At 40.3% G+C, this 26415-nt stretch overlaps 1 protein-coding gene across 2 annotated transcripts in view; it reads right to left on the reverse strand.

The window, feature by feature from the left end:
- si:ch73-374l24.1 (protein kinase C alpha type) overlaps window positions 1-26415 on the reverse strand; it is a 115757-nt gene that overhangs the window by 54737 nt on the left and 34605 nt on the right. For both annotated transcript variants that reach the window (XM_031730605.2, XM_031730604.2), the window contains exon 3: window positions 25801-25883. In XM_031730605.2, coding sequence (XP_031586465.1) covers window positions 25801-25883 — 83 coding nt within the window. The remainder of the gene's footprint in view (window positions 1-25800; window positions 25884-26415) is intronic.

Here is a 26415-nt window from a genome sequence, read left to right on the forward strand (position 1 = left end):
GTATCCTCTTCACCAGTAGAAGGTGAAGAGGATAACATCAAAGTCTGTGACCTTGATAGGAGAAAATTCAATGTGTTTGTCCCATCACTGTGGAAAATCATGTGCGATAACAGAGTGGCTAGCTGCTCGAACTTCAGCTGCATTTTTACTGGCTGACTTGCTTTTGCTGAGGGTTCCTGCTCACTCAGCAAGTACAGACTTTATCAACGTTAAAGAATAAAATAAATGTATGAGAAGAAGACTTGTGGACAGGATGGACTTTTCAGCTTTAGCGTGGATTTGTTCAACACAGTTATTACAAACAAACGCCACCCTCTTCAAATAGGGTGAGAGAGAAACACACCCCTTTTACTCTGTTATTGTTGACTATAGAGCCCAACTGATAAAGGATTTTTTTATCGACATTGATAAAAAAAAAATTCAGACACAGAAAACATACACAGATTAATATGTTTTATGTAAAATTATTTATGAGTGATTACAAATGTAATTTAACAGTACAGTTTAAAAATAATCTTGTTTTATTATCAGAACAAGTGAAAAAACCCCAGAGCGCCCCCTGATGGACAAATTATGCAACATCAACTCTGATAATATAGTTGAACAATGTTTCTCCCGTCTCTTTACTTTTTAAATTTTTATTTGATAGCATACTAACATATCGACTGATATATTGGCCCTGCAGATGTACAAGGTCAGGCTCTAGTTGACTGTATTGCTCATGTATCCATGCTTGCAGTTTTCCCTATAGAGCCTTGGCTGGATTTAGCTGCACGTGTTAGTCCAATGAAGCAGTACTTTTATTACGGCTGTAAACACACAGAAAACTAGCATAGTAGGCGGCAGCTGTAGGTTACCTGAACAGATTGTGACTATTTACAGCCTCGGCACGTTTATTATTGTTGTTAGCCTGTTCTGTTGGGCACTGAACATTTGTTATAGTTTTAAATGATAAGGAAGCATGAACAGGATTTTTGTATATCAGGGAAATAAAACAGAGTTACTAAGTCCTTTCTTTTAATACATTATAACAGAGAGGACATGTTGTGCATGTCAGTGAACTTGGATAACAAGGCATGTGCCAGTCTTAAATCTGTATGATGCAGTTTTGTGTAAAATGTAATCCAATAGATGAGGGTTAGTGTTTCAAAATACCCACACAACACCACTGGTTTAAATGGGCTTACTAAGTCTCAGAGAAAGGCCAGCTGTTACAATAAAGTCATAAAAGTTTAAGAAAGGGGAAAGTTACAAAACTTTTCAGGTCATCTATCACCTGGCTTCCCACAATGTTTTATAGCAGCCCCCACTTTTACCCTAGTTCCCCTGGTGTGTTTATTAAAGCTTTCACTTGCAGGAGAACAGGACAACTGGCTGTTAACATACCTGCCCGTTAATCACTGCAACATCGCCACCGAATCCAAGCAGGACGGGCCCCAGGTGGCCATCTCACACGGAAACTATATTTAACCATCGCACAATATAAACAACAGAAAAGAAGAAGCTGCACTTTCATAACTAAGGAGAGTGTACACATGTTCATGTGTGAACACACACTCTCTTTCTTTCTAAACACAAAGTACTATTTTCTGTACGAGGCACAATAAAAAGACAGGCATCCAATCCTATTTGTCACTCAAATGACCGACTGAAAGCGGCTATAACCGATATTTTTATAATAACTAAGCATGAAATGTCATAGAGAAAACAATGTGACGGTATAAAAGGGGTCGCTCATAGTGATGAACCTGCAGAAAATGATGAATCTGTATCTCGTCTTGGCTTTACAGAGATTTATACACAGATTCATCTCTTTGTTTCTTTGCCCTGATGCAAAGTCACCGTTTTGGTTTACTGGCAGTGTGTTGTTTTCTCATCTCCAGGCAAAGCTCTAAAAACACCGCGCACCACAAACACTGAGCAGACACAGCCAACATCTAGCTGGGTGCTAGTTTCTAATACCTGCCTACATGATGAGCACAAGGGCAGCCCGCATGTAACAGTGAATATATAAGTATAAGAATATAAGACTGCAGATTACAAATCACTTTAGAATTGACTGACACGAAAGCATATTGAAGCCCAGAGCGGCTTCATGATTGATTTCGTTGACATAAACTGTACTTTAGTACAATGCACACAAAAAATAGATATTTTGTTTTAACAGATTTTGAAAATGGAATATTTACCTTTTTAACCCACAAAAAGCCTTTGCATTAACGGTACTTGGTCTTCAGCAGAGAACTGGAATCCAGTTTAATAAATTAAAAGAAAAAGTTATTATCTTCCCTTTAATTAAATCAAACCTGGGTCACCACAGTGATTATATTTAATGAAAAATGCTTAAGATACACATACAAATCCATTACAGTGTGTTGTGTATATATGGGATTTAAAGTAAAGAGAAAATTTGCTTTACATTTTCTAAAGTGAAGAGAATTCCGATCTAGTCTGTGGTGTGTTTGACATGTAAATATGTAAACAGATGCTCTGTTTGTCCTTCCTTATGCTGGCTGTGTGTGTACTAAACCCTGTGACATTCAGGCTGTGTGTGTGTGTGTGTGTGTTTGCGATCATCTTGCATGCACTAACATGTGTGAGTGAGGATTATGTCAGATGCCCTGTAGCTGGCAGAGAGACCACTTTGGCCCCTGATGTTTCTGTCCGGCGTCCAAAAAGCTGATGATTAGCGCCGCGCCACTTGATTGTCTACGTGCGTACCATTTACTCTCTGCAATTACATAAGCAACACAGCTGCTCTCTGCATCTTTGTCTTTCTTCAGTACAACTGCTGAATGTGCAGCTCTCCTCCCAACAACGCTGCTGCCATATCCAGCTTACAAATGACCGGCTGACTGAAAGCTTTCAGGTCATCTAAGAGTTATGCAGCATAAGGATGAAGCCAAAAGATCAACAGCTGTCAGTGGGGCTTTAATCCACGAGGTGTTAGAGATACGGGAACATCCTCAGCTGGGTTATGCATACGTGATTAGATGTAGGGGCATATCACTGGTGATATGAAATGAACCCTTGACCTATGCCTTTGCACTCTACTAGAGATAAATCTGCAGTTATAAATGTTATATATGTTCTGATCCTTAGATATTTTTTGTTATTTGAGCATATTTTATTTATAGCCCACTCTTTTTCAGTGGACCAGAGATAATTGGGCAACTGACTCAAAATGTCACATCAGCCTTAGACTCCCCCCGAACATCCCATTCTAGGTCAGCCTGACCTTTTGCCACTTCTAGAATGACTCTCTTTCTGTCTTTGTTCTTTCCTATAACAATAAATGACCCTGCCTTCCCCTTGTCTGTATGTGTTTGGGTGCATCAGTTCTGCACAGCCCAGAAGCTTTTTCATAGGTAATGGTTGTTTGTTTGCTACATCTTCATCAGTTAAGCAGGCAAAAGGTCTAAAGTTGAATATATGTATGGGTATTTGCATTTTTAAGGCGTCTGCTTACGGCGAACCTGGTGTGTGCATTTCGAAAGGCAGAACTTTCAGGTTTAAGGCAAACATTCTCCATTTCCAGTTTGTGTTGCCTCTTTATGGTTTCACAGCTGAACGAGTCGCTGCCAAGTGTTTGCAGACAACTTTCCATGCAAACCACAGGTAACCGCACCAACCTGCTAATAGCCAAAGCAATCACAAGGAGGGTTTCAGTGCAACAACAGATCACTCTTTGCAACCAATTTCACTCTCGCTAAAGCTAGCAAACACTTGCCAACCTTTGTCTAGCAGCTAGTTGTTACCAGGGGGGCACTAACCAGTCTCTTGCCCTGAATTAATGAGGCTTTAGCAAATAATTTCACAACAATTGCCAGTGACTGCCTCTAACCTCCAGAACCGATCAGGTCCTGAGTCGTTCTTGTGACTGACAGTTGCTAGATGATTGCAGAGTGGTCTCTAGGCCTAAAACAAATCCATTACATACAGAACATGCTGGTGAAGCCATTTACAGAAGATAACAGTGGCGGATGATCACAGAATTCTTTCCATTATACAATAAAAAATACTGGGAATGATCAGTGTTACTTCTCAGCCTCCCAGTAGACTCATGTACGTTATCAATTTGAAAATCCTACAGTATGTCACCTTGTTTTTGAGTTATCACATCCACAAGATTTTCAGAAAACTTGACCTCTGACCTTGACCCTGAACACTAAAGGGTAAAATAAAACAAAAAAACCCCAAAACAACATCCAACTGAGTGAAAAACACAGGAGGTAAGTACTGTACTAAGTCCACCAAAACATTACCACAACGTAATTTTTCATAGGATTTAAAACACTGAAGATCAGGTTACAGCTAAACTATTTATTTGACATACATTTTATATATTTCATTATGATTTGATCATAATTTTTAAACTATTTTTTAAACTATTTTTAACTAATAATTTATGTTTGTTAGACGTTTGTTAAACGTTTCATCTCTGTTTGGTGTAGATTTATATTTTCACTGTATAGATTCTATCAGTATAACAATACGTTTCCTTTTAGTAATCATTATTCATCACTACTGATTTCTACAGATCTTTTTTCATACATCTTACAGCAAACTGCATCTGTACCCATTTTCACACATGAACTCCTAACAATTTTGGAAGAGTGAGGTCAGGAAATTGTCTTCATTTTTTCTTTCTCACACATAGCACAGAGCAGATGATAGACCCGGTCTCACTCTCTGGAAGATTGGTTTGGGATGAGGTGATGTAGAGCGTGCAAACGCTGGGTAGCTTTTATCAGAGCTGTTCTCACATCAGCTGTGAGAATAATGGATGATCACTAAGGAGCTATCAGGTTAAAAAGATAATAAATACATCAGCAGTTTTGAACTCGGGAAAAAGAATGCTGATGTGAAAATGTCACATTGAACTTTAGAAATCTGTGACTCAACGCTTGACACACACAGTTAATCAAGAAAATAATCATTGAACTAATGAATATTTTTGAATGCCACTGTCAGCTTTTTTACTTTTAACAACATGGACTTGGAGTCTTGGTTCAGTACCTAACCCTCCAATCTAATGCATGAGGTGTGATCGCCTTAATATTTCAAAGATAAATAATTATTGGCATTCTTACAGATGACACACACATGACACATTATCAGCCCACTCATGACACAAATATCCAATTGCGCAGCTCTTGTGTGAGCGCATGAATATTTCAGACATCGATGTTAATACGCTACGGCTGAGCTCATCGATTATTTGTCAAGGTGGGGAAAGCGGCAGCGCCTGCTCAGACTTGATTGTGATTCAGATATTTGGAGACTATTAGAGGTTTGGAACGTTAGGCTATTCTTGTCAAGCTGGGTGTCTTAGACAGGGCTGACTAATGATCCAGTGGTCTCAGCCACAGCAGGAGGGATCAGTGACAGCTTAATGAGGCCACAGGGCTTCTGTGCTTACAGTGATAGAGGGAAAAGGAGGAAGGTGCTGTGATGGGAGGTGTAGAGGAAGGTAAAAGTAGTAGTGAGTAGAGACGAGATGTTTTGTAAAACCAAGTTCAAGGCAAAACAGAAAAAAGCCTGGAAGAAGATAAATGAGAAAGTAGTTAGTATGCATTTGCAAAGAATGCACGGTGTAAGGTGTCCCACTGACGTCCTCCCACTCCTGAAACGCCTGGGATTCACTCTTATGGAGGATCCCCAACAGCTCGGTGCGTTTAAAGTGACAACTCAAGCGGGTGTTTTTTGTCTCCTGTGTATCCTCCTCCTCGTCTTCCTGTGTTGGTGTTGGATGAGTCACCCACAGTAATAGTTAGGGAGGGTTGTGTCGCTCCTCTCATCACTGCTCGGGAGAGGGCCACCGTGGGGTGTAGGGCCTGCATCAGCATGTTTGCACCGACTGGCAGAGGAAGTTGGCAACCAACAAAATAACAGGTTAGGTTGAAAGCGAGGGAAAACAAGAGCGCGAGCAGGTGAACACCAAGCTGAAATGTTACGACCGGTCACACATGAAGCGAATAACATGTTATGACTGGGTGCAAGAGGTATTGGCCAGTGTGCAACTGTGATAAGAGACAAATAGCAATGGCCACCTGATTTTGTCTCCATGTCAAATGCTCGTGGTTAGCAGATGTAAGCACATACTGAAACAAGTCTGTAGCCTAGGAGGAGGGACCTAACGATGAGGCGCAATGCTTAAAGTCAGCTGCTGCTGCTGTCCTGGTGAGATATAAAAGTCGTGCATAGTCCATGCCTAAAAACCCTAAATCAAGGGTGTCACTCTCATTTGACATCATACAGCTGACTTTGATTTTAAGTGGGCTGGACCAGTGAAACTACATGATAAATGTGTAAAATTACAGAAAAATATCTGGTAGTTTGTTTAGTTTAGTTGATTTATGAAAAAAAATCTCCCTTTTTTTTCCCTTCTGCTGTGGATTCACTGTAAAAAAAAAAAAAAGAAAAAGAAAAAAAAGAATTTTTCTGTGATTTCCAATACTGACCATTGGGCCCAAGTGGAGTCTTTGACAGGCCGATACTGGCCCCCAGGCCGTATGTTTGACAACCGTGTTCTAGATTCGGAAAGACTCCCAAATGTAATCATTTTTTAAGTCGTGCCAAGCCCCCCCATTTGGTTGAATTTTCATGCTAATGTGTCCATAACCTTTTGAGTAAACCTGCTAAAAACCATCAAACAGGCAGACACACTGAACCAATCATGAAATCTCCAGGAGTGAAATTAACTTGCACCCATTAAGGCAGCATTAGCCACCTTCTTTAAAGTTATTTTTGTTTGCCCATGACCCACACATCTGTACTGCAGGGGTTAGTTAAATGAAAATATAGTGGGCGAAATTAAATTTAATATGAACTCAAGGGAAATAAGGTATAAAAAAAAATCATCATGAAAGGCTGACCGAAATCACTATCATCATCTACTGCCACAACCACACCCTGACGAAAACTAATTTTATTCACATCTTTGGTCGTTTATTTGGCCATGACACCTTTGTTCTAAAAAGGGATCCAGAAGACAGAGAACTACAAAGAAAGGGAGATGTGTCTAGACCAGTTTCATCTTCTTGAAGTATTTCCCCATCTGCTCACACATCCTTTCCCCAGCAGAAGGCCTAATCTTCAGTAGAGGAAAAGATCATGCAAATCTCACTTATTTTTTTTTGTAAAATGGTGCAACTCAGTAGGTATGCAAATGCCAGATGTGTCACTGTGCTCTACCTGAGACTATAAAGTAGGGCGGCAATTGTGTCTTTTCTCTGGGGAGACAGTCTTGAGTCATATAACTCCCCCAAAGCCCAAATATCCCCTGGCGAAATACTAAAGGTACACACACACACACACACACACGAGAGCTAAAGCACAAAAAGCAGCACATGGACAAACACACATATCTGCACACACATACGCACTCATATAACCTTTAAATGCCTAAGTGTTCGTATGAGGTGCAGCCACAGACAATGAAACTTTTTTTTTTTTTTAAAATACAGCATTAGGTAATCTTCTTCAAGTGAACCCAGAAGTGAGGTTAGGGAGAGAGGAGGGAAGACCTATAAGGTGACATCCCTAGTGGAGCAGCACAAATCATGATGGCTTTGTTTGAGAGACCTCAGCATGACATCTCACCCCTGCTGCTTCAGGAGAAAAATCGATGGCCCTGTTTTAGCTGGAGAGTTAGATCTTAGACAGCCACTTCGCTAAGCCTAATACACTTACTGGTCCAAGACTTCTTACCATTGTGAAAACATTGATTTTTATCTCTTAGCAGCAAAGGCAAAGTGTAAAATATCTTACATTACCAATCTTTCCTACCAAGCTATCAAAGCCTTCAGAAACTGATGCAAAAATATAGTTTAACTTTCTGAGCTGATAAATAATTATGTGGTAAAATTTTAAAGATAAGAAGGTAAGAGGACCTTAAGTTGGTATTGTTTTCAGTCAGCGCAGCTTTAAAAATAATGCATAAAAGTGCCATTATAGACATGTTATGGTCGAAAGTGCCAAGGAAGGGGAGTAGAAGCTGACATTATTTTATTGTACAGCGTGAGGGGGGTGACATACTGGTGTATTGTTAGAAGTCACAGGAAACACACAATACACACAGGAACGATGGCATTATCAGCAGTGGAGAGCTCATTATTAAGGTGGAAAAAACAACAATGTCCTCATTAGGTGACAGGAGCATTGGTGCTGGCTTAAATGAGACATTTCCCAGGAGACAGTGATTCGTTTCCTATTTTGGATCTCGGTTTCACTTTGTTTTTAATCGCTGATTAGTTTCACTTTCACACCTGTTTTTTTACTCTGACTTCCGCTCGCTGCTTGGTTAGGTTTAGAAGCCCTGCACACTAAAAACAATGCTCAAGGCTTTAAGTGCAATGCCAAGGGGTGTTGAGTGATGTGTCCCACCATTGCCTAGGTGCTTGTCTCTTTGAAGCCAGTGGCTCTGAGAAAAACGACAGCATTTTAGAAAGACCTGTTAGAGACATTATGCACTGGTTTGGTTAAATAATTAGACATAAGCAGCGGAAATAGTGAGTGTAAACAAACTGCTTTGGAGCCCAAAATAGTATTTCTGTTTATAGCTGAACGCAACATGGCAGTTTTAGTCAAGTATATTTGCTTTAAGATCATTTTAAATGTCTCAGCATGTATTGCGGGCATGCTGTGAAGGGCCCGTCAAGGTGAATGATGCATTAATAAGCGAAGGCCTTATTACAGTAAACAAGTCAACAGGTTGTGAGTCATTTTCATGAAAGCGAAGTTGGTACGTGACACCTCTTAGCCGATTTTAAAGATCATCATCCATGGGGGAAAAGAACATGTATTTTTGGACTAAAATGCAGCAAAAAACCTACAACACCCCCCGCCGCCCCCTTCCCCATCTCTCCTGTGGTCCCTCCCTGGTGGTGACATTAAACACTGAGCTGCCTCCGCCTCCATTCTACGGAATAGGTCAGCTCCCTGGCTGCCGTCTGCCTGCAAACACACACTGTTTACCAGCCGGTCTGCAATTTTACACACACACACACACACACACACACACACACACACACACACACACACACACACACACACACACACACACACACACACACACACACACACACACACACACACACACACACACACACACACACACACACACACACACACACACACACACACACACACACACACACACACACACACACAGGCAGAAGGAGGTATGAGTAGATGCAGAGGCTCATACGCTAATGAATGCAAGTACACACACACCTCATATACTGTGGGTGTATAAATTATTCATAGAACTTTGAATTTATTCATCTAATAAATTCAATTGCCTGACTTCATTATCTTGAAGTGCTAAATAATACTATATTTATGCTTTCACCTTAGTCAAGTTCTTATTAACGATAAAGGGGGCATTTCAGTGTTTGTTGTTGATCTTATTTATCTCAGCAGCTGAATAAACAATATTAAGTCTAATAAGTTTGCATATCCCACTGACATTATTTTAGGATACATTAAGGGAGAATCAAGTTTGAATGACATTTAGCTACTGCATTTTATAGTTACAGCAACATCAGTGTGTTGTTAATGTGCCATTCGATGTGGGATAAGAGTTGCTTATGTTTTGGGGGAAGTGTCACAAGCTGACATGTACAGTCTGTGCTTGACTGACAGAGGCAGTTTGAAAGGTGTCAAAGTAAATAAGCAGTAGGCTGTGTGTTATTAGCAGTGATTTCGAAGCTCCACAACAATATCTGTAGAGCATGCAGGTACATGCATTTTTGCATTCTTGCTAACGTTATAATTAGCTTTGTAGCCTGCAAAGTGACATTAGTGCAGAACAGCACACTGGAGTACGTTCCCAAGTTAAATGGGAAGGATCATCAGGGAAGCTAATATGGCTTATTGTTGAGTCTCCTGTGCATCAGTGTTGTTGTTTGATTACACTGCCTACACTTTACAGCATTCACATTCATCTGGCTGTTTTCATATACATCAATGGATATTCAACTGTATTTCACTGGGATAATGCAATAAAATCGGAGGATATACAATATTCTCTCTGTTTATTTATGACTCCCTCAAGAGCTAATGATGGTATCGACTTTTGGTAATGGAGCACCAGGATAATGGGATGATCAGATTACGTAAAAAGACCACTGAACCCCAATAGCAGCGGAGAGACAGCTACACTAAGGTGTGTTATGCAATGACATGCTAACTAGACAAGTTGTTGTGTAGCTTAAAGAGCTAAAGGAGGCAAGTGTGGTGAAAGCAGCAATGGCTAAATCCATTCATGAGTTTTTTTGTACCTTAGGTATCATAGACAAGTTTATCCTTGCATGCTGAATAAAAAGACGGACACTCAAAAGCACAGGAGATGGCAACAAGTGAAGCTGCCTTAGTGGCTTCACTCAAGATCACTGATAAACAGTAAGAGTCAGGTATGGAAGTGCTTTGTGTTATTATCCTGAAATTAACTATTTGTTTGAGACAGCGGGCCAAACCAATTCAGGGTCACTCTGTAATATCCCAGCTATCACTGCAGAACTCATATGCATTTCTCTGGATTATGGGAGGAAGCAGGAGTACTGGAGGCAACCCACACAGACACAGGGAGAACATGCGAACACCGCACAGGCCGGCCAGTGGAGTCAAACCCAGGACCTTGGTGTGAGGCGACACTGCTGCCACTGCACATTTCCATTGGCTAAAATGTTTGCTCTAAACTGCTCTTAATAGATTTTTACTTGCAATTAATTTTGTCATTTCTGAGTCATCACTGCTCTGGGCAAATCGGGCTGTTTGGAGGATATAGAAAAAAACAAATCTGCAGTGCAAGATTTATGAGTTATGACCAAGCGTAACCCAGATGCTCTACTAAAATCTTACTGTGCCAGTGAGCTAATAAAAACCCACAGCTTTATTGTTTTGGCTGTCTAACTTTATGAAGATGAAGACTTCATTTTGGGTCATCTGACACCCGATAATTAAGAAATAAACAGTATGAGCAATACCAGGGTGATGGCAGCTTCACTGAATGAAATTAATGAATTAGAGCAGGTATAATGCAGTCCTGCACCACTAACTACCTAAAAGATGCTGAAAGGCTCCACCGGGGAACTCCGTGAATACTTCTCAGTGGGTTCATGATGAAGAGTAACACCTTTCACTTTACGTGCACCCCATTTTCTCCAGTTATTAATATAAACGCACGGATCAAAGCAACTTTTTAAGTTCCTCTCATATTTCCTGTCTTGTGCTGGATAGGCAGAAATGTTTGCCGCTGCTGACCAAATGCTTTTCACATGCAGGAGACGCTGGAGGCAGAGCGAGATTAAGACAGCACCTGCACCGAGTGTTTGTGTGCGCGCGTGAGTGTTGACTTTATGACAGCAAAGCAAGTCTTATGTCCCTGGTCAGTGTTTGCGGTCGCATTCATGATGACTGAACGGCAATAAAAGCAAACTGCAGGAGCTGCAGGAAGAAGTGATGAACCTGAAGAAAACGTGATGAATGAGGTCAAAGGAAAGGGAGACGAGAAAGATGAATGAAGGTTGGGATTTAGATCTTTACAGAATTACAGACGCCTGATGATTAAGGATGTATTCATTCATCATGAGAAAACTGAACCTGAATCCAGACTTAATGTTCTAGTTTATTAATGTCAGGCAACAAAATGAGTCTTGATATCAGTGTGGAATTTGTTGGACACCAACAGAGCCATGACAGCGACATCTGAATAAGAAATGAACATATGATCATTCTAAATCTCTCCGCAATCCAGGTTGTTGTGCACATTAATCATCAATGGCAAAACTCAATTTGATCTTTATGAAATTACGCTCAGCGGTGAAGTGTTCACGCACACTCATTAAGTTATTAAATCAGGTTAGGCTCAGTAGTCAGCTTCCTCATCTCGAAGACTTCCCAACAGGCCACTCCGAGTCTTTCACCTGCTGAGACTGCAGGCTTTATGACTATTCATCTTCTACACTTCACCTCAGTGGGGAGCAGGATCTGGCACAATCTTTAGTCTGTCTGCACAAAATGAGCTCCCGTTCATTCGGCAATTACATCCACTGATGAGTGCTTGTGTGTTTGGAATAATTAAAGACTAAGTAAGTGTCTTAGAGCAAAAGAAAAAAAAAAGATTTTGCTGTTATCTGAGGAGACTGCTGGATTGCACACCTTAAAAGTTTTTATCCAGGTTGGTGAACTCGGGCAGTGGAGGTTCCCTGATCCAATCAGCATAATGGAAAATAAATAACCTATTTAAAAAGGTCAGAGTTTCTATTAGCCACTTTGAAGTCCTCTACAAAAGTAGCATCTGAAAAACCCCAAAATGGACCAACCTCTAGAGGAAGAGAAAGTCCAACTTAACAGAGATCAAACCAGGTTAGTGTGAAGAGTACAAAGGGGCACAATCACACGGCGTCTCGACCCAAGCGATGCAAGCATGTCGGGGAGGCTAAACTCCTCGACAGTCTACCTTTCTGAGCGACTCGTCTCTTCAGTAACATTGCAGCCACAAGCACTGGCTCAGACTGACATAACTGGGGCAGGTATCTGTGTGGGTGTGTTACTGTGTGTGTACTTGACTGAGACAAAAAACAATCTAAAACTTGCATAAATCATTTAACAGCAAAGCAACCAAGTGGTCATGGCAACTAATAAACAGTACAGACAGTAATGATTTACTGATTTAAAACAGTAACCTTTTAACACAGTTTCCCCGCCTGCTCATGACCGCAGCTGAGGGGCCACACATGCATCTGTGTTTTATTGATTGGATGTTATGGTCTATATATCTATATATCTATATCGATATCGATATCGATAGATATAGATATAGATAGATATAGATATGGTCCACATTATGTAATGAAATGTGGCAGCTTTACCGTGTTGGTGGTAATAACTGTGAAAACGGAAAATATATATATCAAAAAATAAGCAAACACGTGGAACCTCTTTTGCATTCATGACTGCCTTAATTCTTCATGACATAGATTCAACAAGGTGCTGGAAGCATTCCTCAGAGATTCTGGTCCATATTGATCACACAGTCGCTGCAGATTTGTTAGCTGTACATCCATAAAGAGAATCTCCGGTTCCATGACATCCCAGAGGTTTATTAGATTGACAAATGGTGACTGCCAAAGCCATTTGAGTACACTGAACTCATTGTGATGTTCAAGGAACGAGTCTGAAATGATTTGAGCTTTGTTTATAGTTTTGTTTCAAGTTGCTTATTTCAAGCAAGACCCTACAAACTGAGACGTATTTCCAATCTTCTATTGTCCAATTTTGGTGAGCCTGTGGAAATTGCTTCACTTTCCTGTTCTTAGCTGACAGGAGTGGCACCTGGTGTGGTCTTCTGCTTCTGCAGCCCATCTGCTTAACTGTTATATGTATTCTGTGTTCAGAGATGCTCTTCTGCATACTGTGCGTTAGCGCCATTTATAGTTATTCAATGTTTTATCACTTGAAAAGCCTCAAAAGGATATGGTGCTTTTATTGTGAAAAGTTTGTGAAAAATAAACAAGCGAATGGCGGAGCGACACGATGGTTTTACCGTCGTTGTTGCACAAACCGACGCGTAAAACAGTCTCTTGTCCATCCAGGGTGTTATTTTAGATATAAGAAAAATAGAAAACTCCAAGAAGAAATTAAGAAAGCCACTACACTGTGATTGTAACGAGTGGTTATTTCAGATATTGTTGCCTTCCTATCTGCTTGAAGCAGTCTGGCCATTCTCCTCTGACCTCTGAGATCAAAATCCCAGCAGATCAGCCCATCTGCTAAAATACTTCCTGAAATACTCAGACCAGCAAGTGTGGCACCAACAACCATGCCATGTTTAAAGTCACCGAAATCACCTTTGCTTTCTACATTCTGATGCTAAGTTTGAACTTCAGGAGGTAGGCTAATCTTGATCATGTCTACATGCCTAAATGTATTGGACTGCCACCATGTGAGTGGCTGATGTTTCTAGCAGAAATATGCCACTTAAAGTCACATATTATCATAAACTGTACTGACATAACATCATACAGTCTTTACAATAACGGCCAGTATGTTTATGTATGAGGGAATGCTAAGGCTAGTCATGGACCATGTGGGATCTACATGAGGCCCATTCACAGGTACGCTAATTATACTGCCGTCTGCCTGTATCTCCATTGTGCCCTGATTACTGCTCCTCCTCTTGCTCATCACAGCCTGGTAAGGATTGTCCTTTTGACACGAACAGCATATTATATGCCTTTCGTTTAGAGAAACAACAACACTGTAGACATTCCCTTTCTAGCCTATGTTTCCCATCGTTACTCGACTTCCATAGTTCCTTTTTCTCACCCTCCATTTCTTGTGAGCATCCCACATTAGCTACTTCTCTAACTTTTCAGGCTACTTTTAAAAGCCCAAGGCCCCCAGTATTGCAACCCACTAATCGTTTCTTAATCTTTTTAATAATAAAAAAAACCCAAAAACCTTTGATAGAATACAAACGTTTCCACCTTACACTTCTCTTGATGCCTCAGTTTTGCTTTGCCAAGTCTTTAGTCTTTACCTGGATGTGAATATTTCTCTTTTTTCAAAAGAAGCTGCACTCTGGGCAAACACGTTTCTCCGCTTTCGATTTCCTGTTATTAAAAGGAGAAAATTAATTCTCATCCATGACCTAGCCACATTAATTAAAATTCCGAGAGGAAGTAGGACATATGGGCCATGCATTGCATGTTAATAAGGAAGATGAATCCTTGCATTTGTGCTGATATAATATCTGTGTTAATCTTCAAGATGATCACGCTTTAATTACCCTCCATAACAAATGCGCTGGTCACACAAAGCTGGAAAAACTGTGCAGGGGAAATGTATCGTCATTAGCTCATTGACTCTTTAATCTAAACAATATTTGAAACCAAGCGTCCTGTAAATAACGTACCAGCTGTGTGGGATGAGACAAGTCTGAGGATTTAATCATCTGGGTGTCCACTGATATTATGTAGCTTTTAGTTACGCCTATAATTTTAGTTAATTTAGAGTTTTAGAACTTTAATAGCAGTAAAACAGCTGTTATTCTGAAACTCTGTAGTAAATCTTTGCCATCTTCATAATTACTTCGCACTAATTTCCACCTCCCGTGCTTGCTTTCCTCTTCAGGTCTTGGGGGTTTATTTAGGAAGGAGGCTTCTGTCATTTTTGGCCTGTAAGCAGATTTTAATGAGCTAATAACTGTTAATAAGTAGAAGGAAATGCCACTTATCATACATGCTGCGGAGTATGAACAAGTATACAGCAGAAGTGAAAACACAAACGCAGCGGTGTTGCATAATCACATTATTAAATATGTTGTCTTTCGAAAGAAGACAGTTGGTGTTGCTTGATTCAGCTGTTAAAGCCACATTTGCTGTTTTATCTAGCTAAACATAACAGAAAATAGACAAAAAAAGGTTTGCTGTGAATTAACTGTGAGATTTTTTAGTGGCAATAATAGTTCTGGTCCAGCAGCTCTGGAGCCACATCACTTTTTCTCATCTCCACTGGATACCTGTTAGTTTAACAAAAACATGTGACGACGCCTGACCGTTAGTCTCAACCTTATTCTCTGCATGTGTTCCAGATTTCTAGCAGGCATGGCAGGGCTCAGCAAGTAGTGCCAGCTATGAACACCTGAGCTCTGTGTTCTATAAATGACTATAAATGTATGGTTGGCACTTCTTTCTGCCTCACGCTTAACTACCTGTTTGTCACCATGCCATGTAACAGCTTGGTTTCTCTTTAGTTTCTTTGCACTTGCAACACCAATAAACACTTCTACACCCATGCACGTCCTACACCCCGATCTTACTGATTTGCACACCTTAAAAAATTGCTTTGTTAAACTGCTGAACAGTGTGTCCACCTTTTTTGTAGGGGTGTTACAAGCCAGGTTGTGCAACCAGATCCCGGATGAGCCCCCAATTTGTCACAACTTTGCTTATTAGCAAATCAAGAAAATCAGAGGTTAAAGGTGTGTAAGTTTTGCAAGTGCAAAGACAGCATAAAAAACTGAAGAGAAAACAAGTTGATAATGTGTACACATAACTAGCTATGGTCTACAACTACCAAAATATAAACTTTACTTAGGAAGAAAAAAGAGATATAAACAGTATATAGGCAGATTGTTTCATTTTTAGACTTTTGGGCTTCATCTGCTGAATTTTACTTAAACTACTCTTTTAAAAAATGTTTTAACTATTTTTAAAGATATTACGTTATTACCATATTTTTTTTTTTACTGGTAACAAGTAAAATGGCCTCACAATTGTTTTGGATTCACAGTTGTTTTACTTAGCTGGCAATTAAACAAAACAAAACCAACCCCTCCCCCCTCCAAAAATACCCCAAGAAATAATTACTATAAATAATAACACAAAAGTATTTCATTATTGTGTTATTATGTAACATAAACATAGGAAATATCATAAACAACCATTGGAAGAGTAGTAGTAGTAGAAGAGTAAAACATTTTAACTATTTCTGTCTAATTTATACACATTCATTTCCCTCCCTTTTGTGCCATCACACTTTTTGAAAGTTTTTAGCCATTGAAACTAAAATGCAGTGTGTGAGAGGTGCTGGCTTATTGGCTTACTAGCTCAGGTCTTCTAAATTTCTCTATACTTACTGCTGTGTAGGGACAACACTGCTATAACAGAAGCAGACAATCGCAGGAGTCAGCCGGTGGCTGCGCTACAGTACAGACGCCCCACTGACGGTGTTTGGGTAAGCTGGCCATTTTTTAGTGCACACAAGCTGGATGATAATAAGGGCAAAGAGACCGCAGGCGAGGAGAAGCAGACTGCGTGCTTCACTGTGTGAGTGCTTTCCCTCTCCATCCAGAACAGGCTGGGGAGAGTCATGTAAAAACCGTGCTTGGCAAACTCCAACATTTACATACGCTGCATTTAGGCAATGTGTGATGTATTATTTCACACACCATATCAACTGCACAAAAAACAAAAAACCTTCTAAAGCCAAGTGTGTCTATGCACTTACACTCAAGCACAGTGTAAACATGGCAGGGATATCATTAAAATGCATTTACTGCAGATGAGATTTACACATTTCCTGTGCAATTAGGTGAGCAATGTCAGTCTCACAAGGCTGGGTGTTTAAAAGCCATAAATAGCATCTTAGTGACGATGTTATCATGCCCATCGTACACTTTCTGTATACGGATGAAGGTCTTGGATGTATCATAACACTCATATTCTGTGTAAAACTGAATCCTGCCTAAGGACAGCATGTGGATAACCTCAGGTGTCCTCACCAAGCTCTAAATAAATGCATTAACTACCATGTGGGCTTATGCAAGCAAGCGTGATACTGATAACTCCAGATTGCAATTTGATATCTCTAATTAAATCAGCAGCTAATGTAATTGCTCAAATTTTCCAGCTGTTCAGGCATCTGAGATTATTGAGCATTTTGATTCTGATAGTTAAACTATGTGGTTTCATGCACACCATGTCATTAACATGGCATTCAGGCCTGAGCAAAAGTCTTGAGCCACCTCTCTCTTTTTTTTCTTTGAAGAATAGTTCTACAGGCTTCCTGAAGGTCTTTCAAAGTTTTCCTTTGAACTTTAGCTGCTTTTTCACTGACTTTCAGTCCAGTTTTTATGTCTGACCATTTTCATGGCATGTCTTTTTATTCATTAAGTCACTTAACACTGGCCTATGAATCATTCAAGCATAAAAAAGGGACCCAACTCAAGTGTTGCGTCTACACACAGAGACATTAGCAAGTAACAAATTTTAAATGTCATTTTTAGACAAATTTTTAGGCAAAATGAAAAAATGCCAAAAACAAACAAACAAACAAACAAACAAAAGCCAAGAGATTTTTTGGTTTAACATGGACGGATGTAGTCAGAGAGGTACAATAGTAAGTGTTTACAGCCATCTGTAAAACATGGTGGAGGATTTTGGGGCTGCATTTAAACCAGTGGTGTTGAGGCCTTCTCAAAATTAATGAGATTATGAATGCAGAAAGGCACAGTGAGATTTTGACACATCATGCGATACCATCTGGAAAGGAACGGCTTCATTTTTTACGATATCCCAAATAAACTATAAACGCAATTAAAGGATATCTGGAGAACTATTCCTAAAGACTACCTGAATTGACATGAAAGCAGCTTTAGCAAGTTCAGCCTGTGATGAAGAACAATGGTGATCATACCCAATATTGACTTTCAAGCTTTTTTGAATTGTACAAACTCTGTTATATACTTTATTCACACGAAAATTTGCACGTTTTAATAGATTGCTGTAAATATTTCACATTTTACTGGAAACATGTTTTTTAAATGTGGAGATTGGGGACAAAGTTATAACACTGTACCAATGATGACCACATCGACACACCTGTTGAACATATTTGTTATTCCCATGCTTATTCCCATGAGGGTCTCTACAAATAGAAGGAATATTTTTGACTAAAATCCTCTAAATTTGTATGCATGTGCTAACATGTTCATCAATAATAACATACCTAACATTCTCAATAGCATAAATTTAATTTGTATCGTTTGACACAGAACAATAAAACTGCTGAAAACCCCAAAACAAATCAACAAATCTGGTCTAATCAAAATAATAAAACAGAAAGTAGAAAAATGTTTTTCCACATGGTTTCTCTTTGAGAGCAATCTGTGTGGAATTACCAGAGGCTGTCTCAGTGCGGGACATCTGTTCAGCCTAAAGTAAGGTTGCTTACTACTTAACACGCAGATTGTGATTTTTGACTGAGAGCAGCCTCGTGTCCCTCGGTGTCATGGCCTTGCATAATCACGATGTCAGTAATATAAGAGGCGATCTGTTCCGCTGAGTTAATGACACACAGCAGATATTCATTTTTTGACCTTCCTCCCTTACATACTGCACAGAGTATATGTCAAGTTAATTCATCATCTTTGCCCGCTCTTGGGCTGAACTCTGCAGCACGTGTTGACGCACCGAGTGAGGCTCGGCTCGGCTCTCTAAGCTGTAATCTGCTCTCTGTGCATTTCAGCATTAACATGTAGAGGGATTTGATATTGTGTAAGCCACGTTCTGTTGCGAGCGTGTTAGGCTAGCTTACACAGCTGTTGCTGCAGATCAAAGCTGAGTTGATGGGAAGGTAATGGCTCGAAGCTGGGAGACTAATGGGGCGACACACTGCTAAAATGTAGGCTACTGTATTCTACGGCAGACAAGCCTAATGCTAAACCAAAGCACTTTGGCATGTATGTGATGTATAGCAGCTAGAAAGAAACCTGAAAACATCAGGAGGTGAGTTTGAAAGTGAATTAAAGGACAATTTTAAATTTAAGTAAGTAACAGTAAAAGGGAATAAAGGGAACACAGATATCGAGAGTAACTAGGCTACTACACTAACTGTATGAGGACAGAGGCTGCAACTTTTCAGGGTAAAAAAAAAAAAAAACCCAAGCAGTCAGCTGTCACAGCTGCCAACAGCACTGGGAGGAGATGGAAGGAACAGGGGATTTGCCATGTTTTAGCTCACCAACTGTCAATGTGTCAAAGTGATGCAGAAACATGCAGAAACTCGACTCTTTTCATCTGAGTCGTGATGCCCTGGCTCTTTTCCTCCATACAGGTAGGCAGTAAGCAGATGACAGTCTACAGGTACTCTCCACCAGGCAATTAAAAAAAAAAGCCCGCCATATTGGGGCTTTTTTCCAGCACAAATATGTGCAATATTAACAACATAAGAGCCTCTGGGGGATTCAGCATGTAGTGAGCTATTTTGCACTTACAGTTATGTCATCAACATCAGTGTTGAAGTGTATGTATAGAACCCCCCGTATTTACCTGTTGCACTACCAAAAACTGTTATGCTACTTGGCACATTGCTTTTGCAGAACTCCACAAACACTGACTTAGATGTGGTGTTTTGTAATCAGTTAACAAGAAAGGGTTAAACCTCACACGCACCTGTGTCACAAACACCAGGACAGTTGGTGTTATTTTTGTGACTAAAAGGTCACACCTAATGTGATGAAAACCAAGCCAGAACTAAATGTTGGTCAGTTCTTGGTCACGTTTACTCGTGCTGTGTTCCCTCTCACCTTGTGTGGTCCGTGTTATTGCTGTACTCTCTCTGAGGTTTCGAGTTGTGTTATTGTATTTTTGCATGTTGAAGTTTCAGAGTATAGCAATAAAAGTGGCCTTTTTGAGTTTACGTTCTGCCTCTGGAGTCCTGCATATGGGTCCATCCTCCACCTGCCACACAGCTGAAACATTACCCGATGAATAATGGATCGAGGGGAAAACTGAACTCTTAAAAAGAATCAAATGAAACAGATTAGAAACTCACGGTTACGGTTTGCTCTGGGTTACCATTTTTGTCATGTAATGCTTCCCTTCGTCCTGATTCCAGTTTAAATTTCACCTCATGCCTCTTCTTTCTTTTCAACGCATTAAATTAACTTAAAGTAATGGATGCTTCACTTGCAGAGTCTCAACAAAAACTGAAAACGATGAACTCCTCAGTTAGTATTTACTACACGTTCCTTGTGCTGAATTGCCTACAGGTGCTTGTGATATTACATCCACCTCTCGTGGCATAGTAAGCAGCCACTCACACACACCCAGGCAGAGAAAGTTAAGTGTCCTTTCAGTGCCACACAGTTATATGTGCGGGTTGATTAATTAGCTCAAGTCTCCCAGCCCTCTCAATGTCTTGTTTTAGCTCATCCATAAAGCACTTTTTTTCTTGAGAACTACCGAGCCTGTGGTGATCTCACTAGTAAATTCATACTTACAATTACTTTCCTCTCTCTCAGCTTTTCTCGACAACATCCTCATTTTCACCAGAGCCAGTGGCTAATAGCTCTCACTTACAGTGTAGATTTCAGCAGAGTCAGAATGTCAACAAGCCCGAGCACTGATGGCTGCTGTAATGGGGAGCAGAGGGTACAAGTTGGCCTTACTGGTTTACATAGATACGTTCTGAGTGTGGGAATTGTTAAAGTCTCACCTCAAGAATGCATCACAGTGGCAACATACTTTAGGCTGAAAAGCTGTGTACGTACACTATACAGAACTGGTGGAGATGAATGAGATCAATTAATTAATTTGTTTTACCCGACTGTTTAATGTTCTCCCCAGTCAGCCTTCTGTAGTATTAGTGGCTGGCTAAGATTAATCCAGTGTCACAACCAGTTTACCAGTCCATGCACATTCCCATCACAGCCAGAGAGTCTGCAAGCTTCAAGCATGGCAGCGTCTTTATTTGCAAACGCTGCCATACATGTGCCTGTTTGCAGTCCTCCCATAAAAACCAACCACACGTAGCTCAAAGTAAATGACATTGTGCATAGGAGGAATGCTGATTGGTTGAAAAGTGGTCCAGAAAATTAAAAGGATGACAGTGGAGTTCAAAACAAATGGGAGAAATGTGGGAAAAATACTTTTAAAATAATGACCAGCAACTGCAGAAACAAGAGACTTGTTGTTTGTGACACTGCCCCCTGGTGACAATAAACCACTACAACATGTAGACAACACACTACGAAGCTGTCTGCAGGCAAAAACCGACGCAAACAGACACAAACCCATCGCATTCCTGCAAATCTGTCTTTAGCATTTGCTTCAGCCAGGAAAAAGAAAGAAATTTACCTCCCACATGACATCATAGCTAGTAAAAAATAAAACCACATCACAGTAGAGACATTAACGGCTCTTAAACATTCTAATGTGATACTGAGTTGGAATATAGCCGCCAACTACACCACCAAAAAATTTCACCATTCACGGTGCTACCAGCTGTAGCACTGCAGTAAGTCCAGTGCAATAAATCATCGCATTTCATCAAGCTGGACAACATCCAGCTGGTCAGGATAATGATGTCAGATTTCTCCCATAAGATTAGGAAACAGCATGGGGGAAGAATGTTTTGGGCAGTTTTGATCCAGCTGTTTGTGCAGACATTACCTCAAGTTTATTTACAGAGCTGGGAGATGGACCTTATTATAGACGAAAGAAACAGTCAGTCAACTGGAACAAAACTAGCACTTTAGATAACGGAATAAGTGTGGGAGATTTTCAGAAAAAAATGCTTCTAATTGTTAGTCAGCAAAACAAACTTCAAAAAAGTAAATATTTTACAGCTTCAATGTTTTTTTTAAAAAAGAGGTAAAGTTATGTAACCAAACAGTTATGAAAAATATAATGTTACATGCTGCCACTGAGTCTTTGGGAAGGTTAATACAACTCACCAAGAGAAAGAGATGATGGTTGCATTGACGGGGTGATGATAGATGGATATGTCATATATACTAAGATTAAAAAGGCTTTGATTGCGCACAGTTAAAGTGAAGCACGGCTTGAGGAAAAAAAAAGATGGCAGAGCTGACTCTTAAAATAAATATCAGAAGGCTGGTTGGAGAGAAACAGAATAATCTCAGACACAGCAACCAAATCTGTCAATGAAATCAAGCGAAATCACAAAAAAGACTTGATCTGGTCACAGATCTGGGCCCATTGTGAAAATGTAATCTGGTTGTGAAATCCATATTGTTTCTCCACGAATGAGTCACCTTCATTCACAGGTTTCAGAGTGATCCTTGACTGATAATACAGAACTATTTACCGCCTACGCCTCAGCGTGCTGAATGAAAAACAGAAAGAGGAAAGAGAGAGAGGGCGCTTTTCACTCACATGCTAATCTGAACATCTCTCTGTCTTCTCCATGTCAATCTGCGAGTGGATCAAAGCATCTGCTGGACAGATGACGCCATTCGCACGCCGAGGCTGGTGCAAGGGTCACTCTCAACCCACAGTGCAAAAGGGACTTAGGGTGTATATATGTGTGTGTGTGTGTGTGTGTGTGTGAGTAAGAGAGAAAGTGACAGTGAGTGTGTGCGTTTCCAAGCCTGAAGCCAGACTCAGAGAGCCATGACACCACACATGCTGAATCAGAAGCTGAGGTGCAGAGATGGGGGAGTGTGTGGAGTGATGGTGAGAGGGAGGGATTAGCAGGTGCTAGTGAGTCATTGTCACTATTAAACGCAGATACTTCTTAATGCATTAGTGCATGATGGTAAAATCATATATACTCATTGGGGAGGAGGTGTGAGATTTTTTTTTCCTGTGCTTGCTGAAGCCACCGACCAACTGGCCGCTTGGTCCTTCAGTTTATTACTATTATGCATGGAAATTGTTCTGATTTAGGAAACTGTCAAAAATTGATGGAATTAAATAAAATTAAGTGCTCTGCATGTTTTTAAAGCGCTGTCAGTGAGTAAGTCCTGTATCATCACTGAAATTCAAAGAGGTTCATACCCTATTCACCGTTTGCCAAAGCTAGCCGGTGGATAATGGGCGCTAACAACATAGCAAAACTCACAATGAGCACTTCAAACTAGCAATGTAGGTGTACATGTTAGCAAGAGAGAGAGAAAGAGAGAGGGAGAGATAACAGAGAAGCACAGAAAGATAGAGAGGAATAGTTAGGCATGAAGACAGAGCAGAGCCGAGGAGACGCATGGATGAATAACAAGGAAACAGCCCAGGAGTGATAGAGAAAATGAGCAATGGGCCTCAGAAGGTGGGAGAAATGAGTAATGACTGTTAAAGTAGTCGAAACCGAGATGAAGAGAAGCCAACAGAGAGTAACCGCTTTGATAAAAAGTTGATCAACACCAGGCATTAAAGAAGTGCTCTTTCTCTCTTGATTGCCTGGGATGTAACCGCTTTCACCAAACTGTACTGGGCTTTCGTCTTCTTAAACCACTTTAATGGCGTTTGATGTTATTTAATGAAGAAAACACGGAAATCTTCGAGAGGAGGTGCTGAACACAGAGTATCGTCACAGCAGTTAATCAAGCATGAGAGACAATGCAGTCATTAAAAACAAAGCTTTTGATTACAGTTTGTGAGAGAATATTAGCGTGAGAGCGCGCCTAGCCTTCTAATTGGCTTTGCGAGGGAGCATTCATTAGCAGTTCTTTCAGTCTGGTGAAGCTGAAATGTGAGAACACCAGAGCCCAATTGGAGTATTATGTTTGCCCACTTAAAGATGAAGAGCTGGAGATGAAGAGCTGGTTTGACAGGATGGGGAGTTTACAGTGTTTTTCTTGCAGCGGGCGGTGCGGCCGTGCTTGACCCCCACCTCTTATCTAACCAAGGACAGATCGCATCATGGCCGGCGGAAAGGGGAGGCTGAGGTTCAACTGTTACAGCAGGGTCGCACGTGCGCCCCTGACAGGGATGTTGTACCCCGAGGGACCTTTGTTCCAACACCACCCTGAACCTGACAGCGTCACATGTAGTTTGAGGAACCAATGATGACTAATGAGGGATAATGTTATCACACCTGATGTGTAGATGCAAAAAACAAACAAAAAGTGCCTGTTTTATACTACAAATAGATGAATGACTCAATATAGTCACTATTGTAAAATCAATATAGTCATCTTACAATACAAGAAATCTCTCTGTCTGTCTGTTAGTCCGTGAACTCCCAAACCATCAGGAGCTGAGCATCCAAATTTGGCACGCAGGTACATCTCAGGCACCTGAAGGTTCTTATCTACATTGCGACACATCATGTAGCCTAGCAACGGTATAAAATGAGCTGCTTTTAGCATTTATACACGTATAACACCTTGCGAAAACATCGGATCACTTTTGTTTCATACAGTAGCATTTAATTTATATCCACAAAAGCTGAATTATGCCTCCCATGTTAGGATGTCACGGCGTTGCCTGGCAACCACCAAACAATAGGCCAAAATGACCTGGTTTTGGCCTTTATGCATCTATAATGTCTTTATTTCAAGACAATAAAATCTCATTTATATCCCTAAAAGTTCAATTATATGTGTCCCTAGCAACTACCTAGCAACAAACTAAAATGACCCATTTGCAGCAAACTAGCAACATCCACCACCTCTGTTTTTGTTACTTTTCTCAGTATGGTCAAGTTTATCAGCCAAAAGCATGCACAGGCACAAACCTGACAATTTTGTCACATTGGCATGTACTAGTACGATATTTTTGACATAATGTTGTCTAAAAGTGAATGCAGTCTATAAAGATTTCAAAACAAATGAGAGAGGTTTTATTATCTTTTTATATCTTAAGCTCTCTGACAGCTTCATCATCACATCCAATAAATCCATGAAATCCTACATCAAATACACCCTAACAGCTACGCTACAGACAGGTAAATGCTGATCATTGAAACAACAGCATACCTGTTACTACTAACATTGAGACAGAACCACATTGTATATACTAATTTACCTACATTAGGCCTACAGCATTTTTCTTTATTGCTGTTTTCTGAAGATGTTCCCTTTGGTTGTAAATAGAGTGAGAAACGATTGAATCAGGGTTAAATTTAATATTGCTTTTAATTTTTTTTCATTTTTTGCAGTTATATAATCCCACAGAAAAACTAAAAAATATTGTGGTAAAGGTTATATCACCCATCGCTATTTCAGCAGATGTTTTGTGAACACATCATTATAGAAGGAAATGTTAATTTATGCTGGGCTAACAGTTAGTCATCATGTATTTTCATGCTTTACTCTTGTGGACTCTCTTCATTACACTTTCTGTGGAGACTCTAAATATAGTGGATAAATCCTGTAACACAAGATTAATTCCTACTTCAGTGTTTACACACAGAATCACACTGCTGTGACACATCATTAAACTTGCTACATATGATATATATATATATTGTGTGACTGTGAATGCAGATAGATGCACTCAGGTGTATGCATAGAAAAACCTGGAGTCATGCAAAGTATTCACTTACATCTGTATCAGGACCCTTGTCGGCTCCGGGACACGAGAAGCTGACAAACTCATGGCACCGTTTGTGGACCACGAAACAGCACACTGAGAGAAAAGAAGAAAGAGCAGAGAGTTTTACGGTAACAACTTATGACACAATATTGTGAGCTGTTTTGTCTTAAGTTTATGAAGGCCATTCAACCATAAAATCTGCTTCTTTAAAAAAAAACATTCGCATTCACAAAAAAGTATCCTTAATCCAAGTTTCAGACAAACAGTAAAGAGATAGAAGGAGACACAAAGAGGAATGTACTTGTCCATTGTCACAAACAAATGCAAGCAGACAAACAGACTGAAATGCATGTGTACACCCACACTCACACCCACTCAAAAAATGTTTCTGCAGCTCTCGGCTCTTTACAAGCTGTTGGGGTTGATACCAATTGTATCATTGTCTCCCACTGAAATGGGATCTGCCTATACCAAAGTGTCACTCAGCGTGACACGGCTGACATGACATCTGACGCTGCTATCAAGTCAGCGATAGTGGCATTTACATTTGGACTCTGCCACTGATCTGGAGGGGGGGGGGAGCAAAAATGTGGACATCTGTGACAGCTGGCGCACGAGCTGGCGC

The sequence above is a fragment of the Oreochromis aureus genome, linkage group 4 (genome assembly GCF_013358895.1).
Source record: "Oreochromis aureus strain Israel breed Guangdong linkage group 4, ZZ_aureus, whole genome shotgun sequence".
NCBI lineage: Eukaryota > Metazoa > Chordata > Actinopteri > Cichliformes > Cichlidae > Oreochromis > Oreochromis aureus.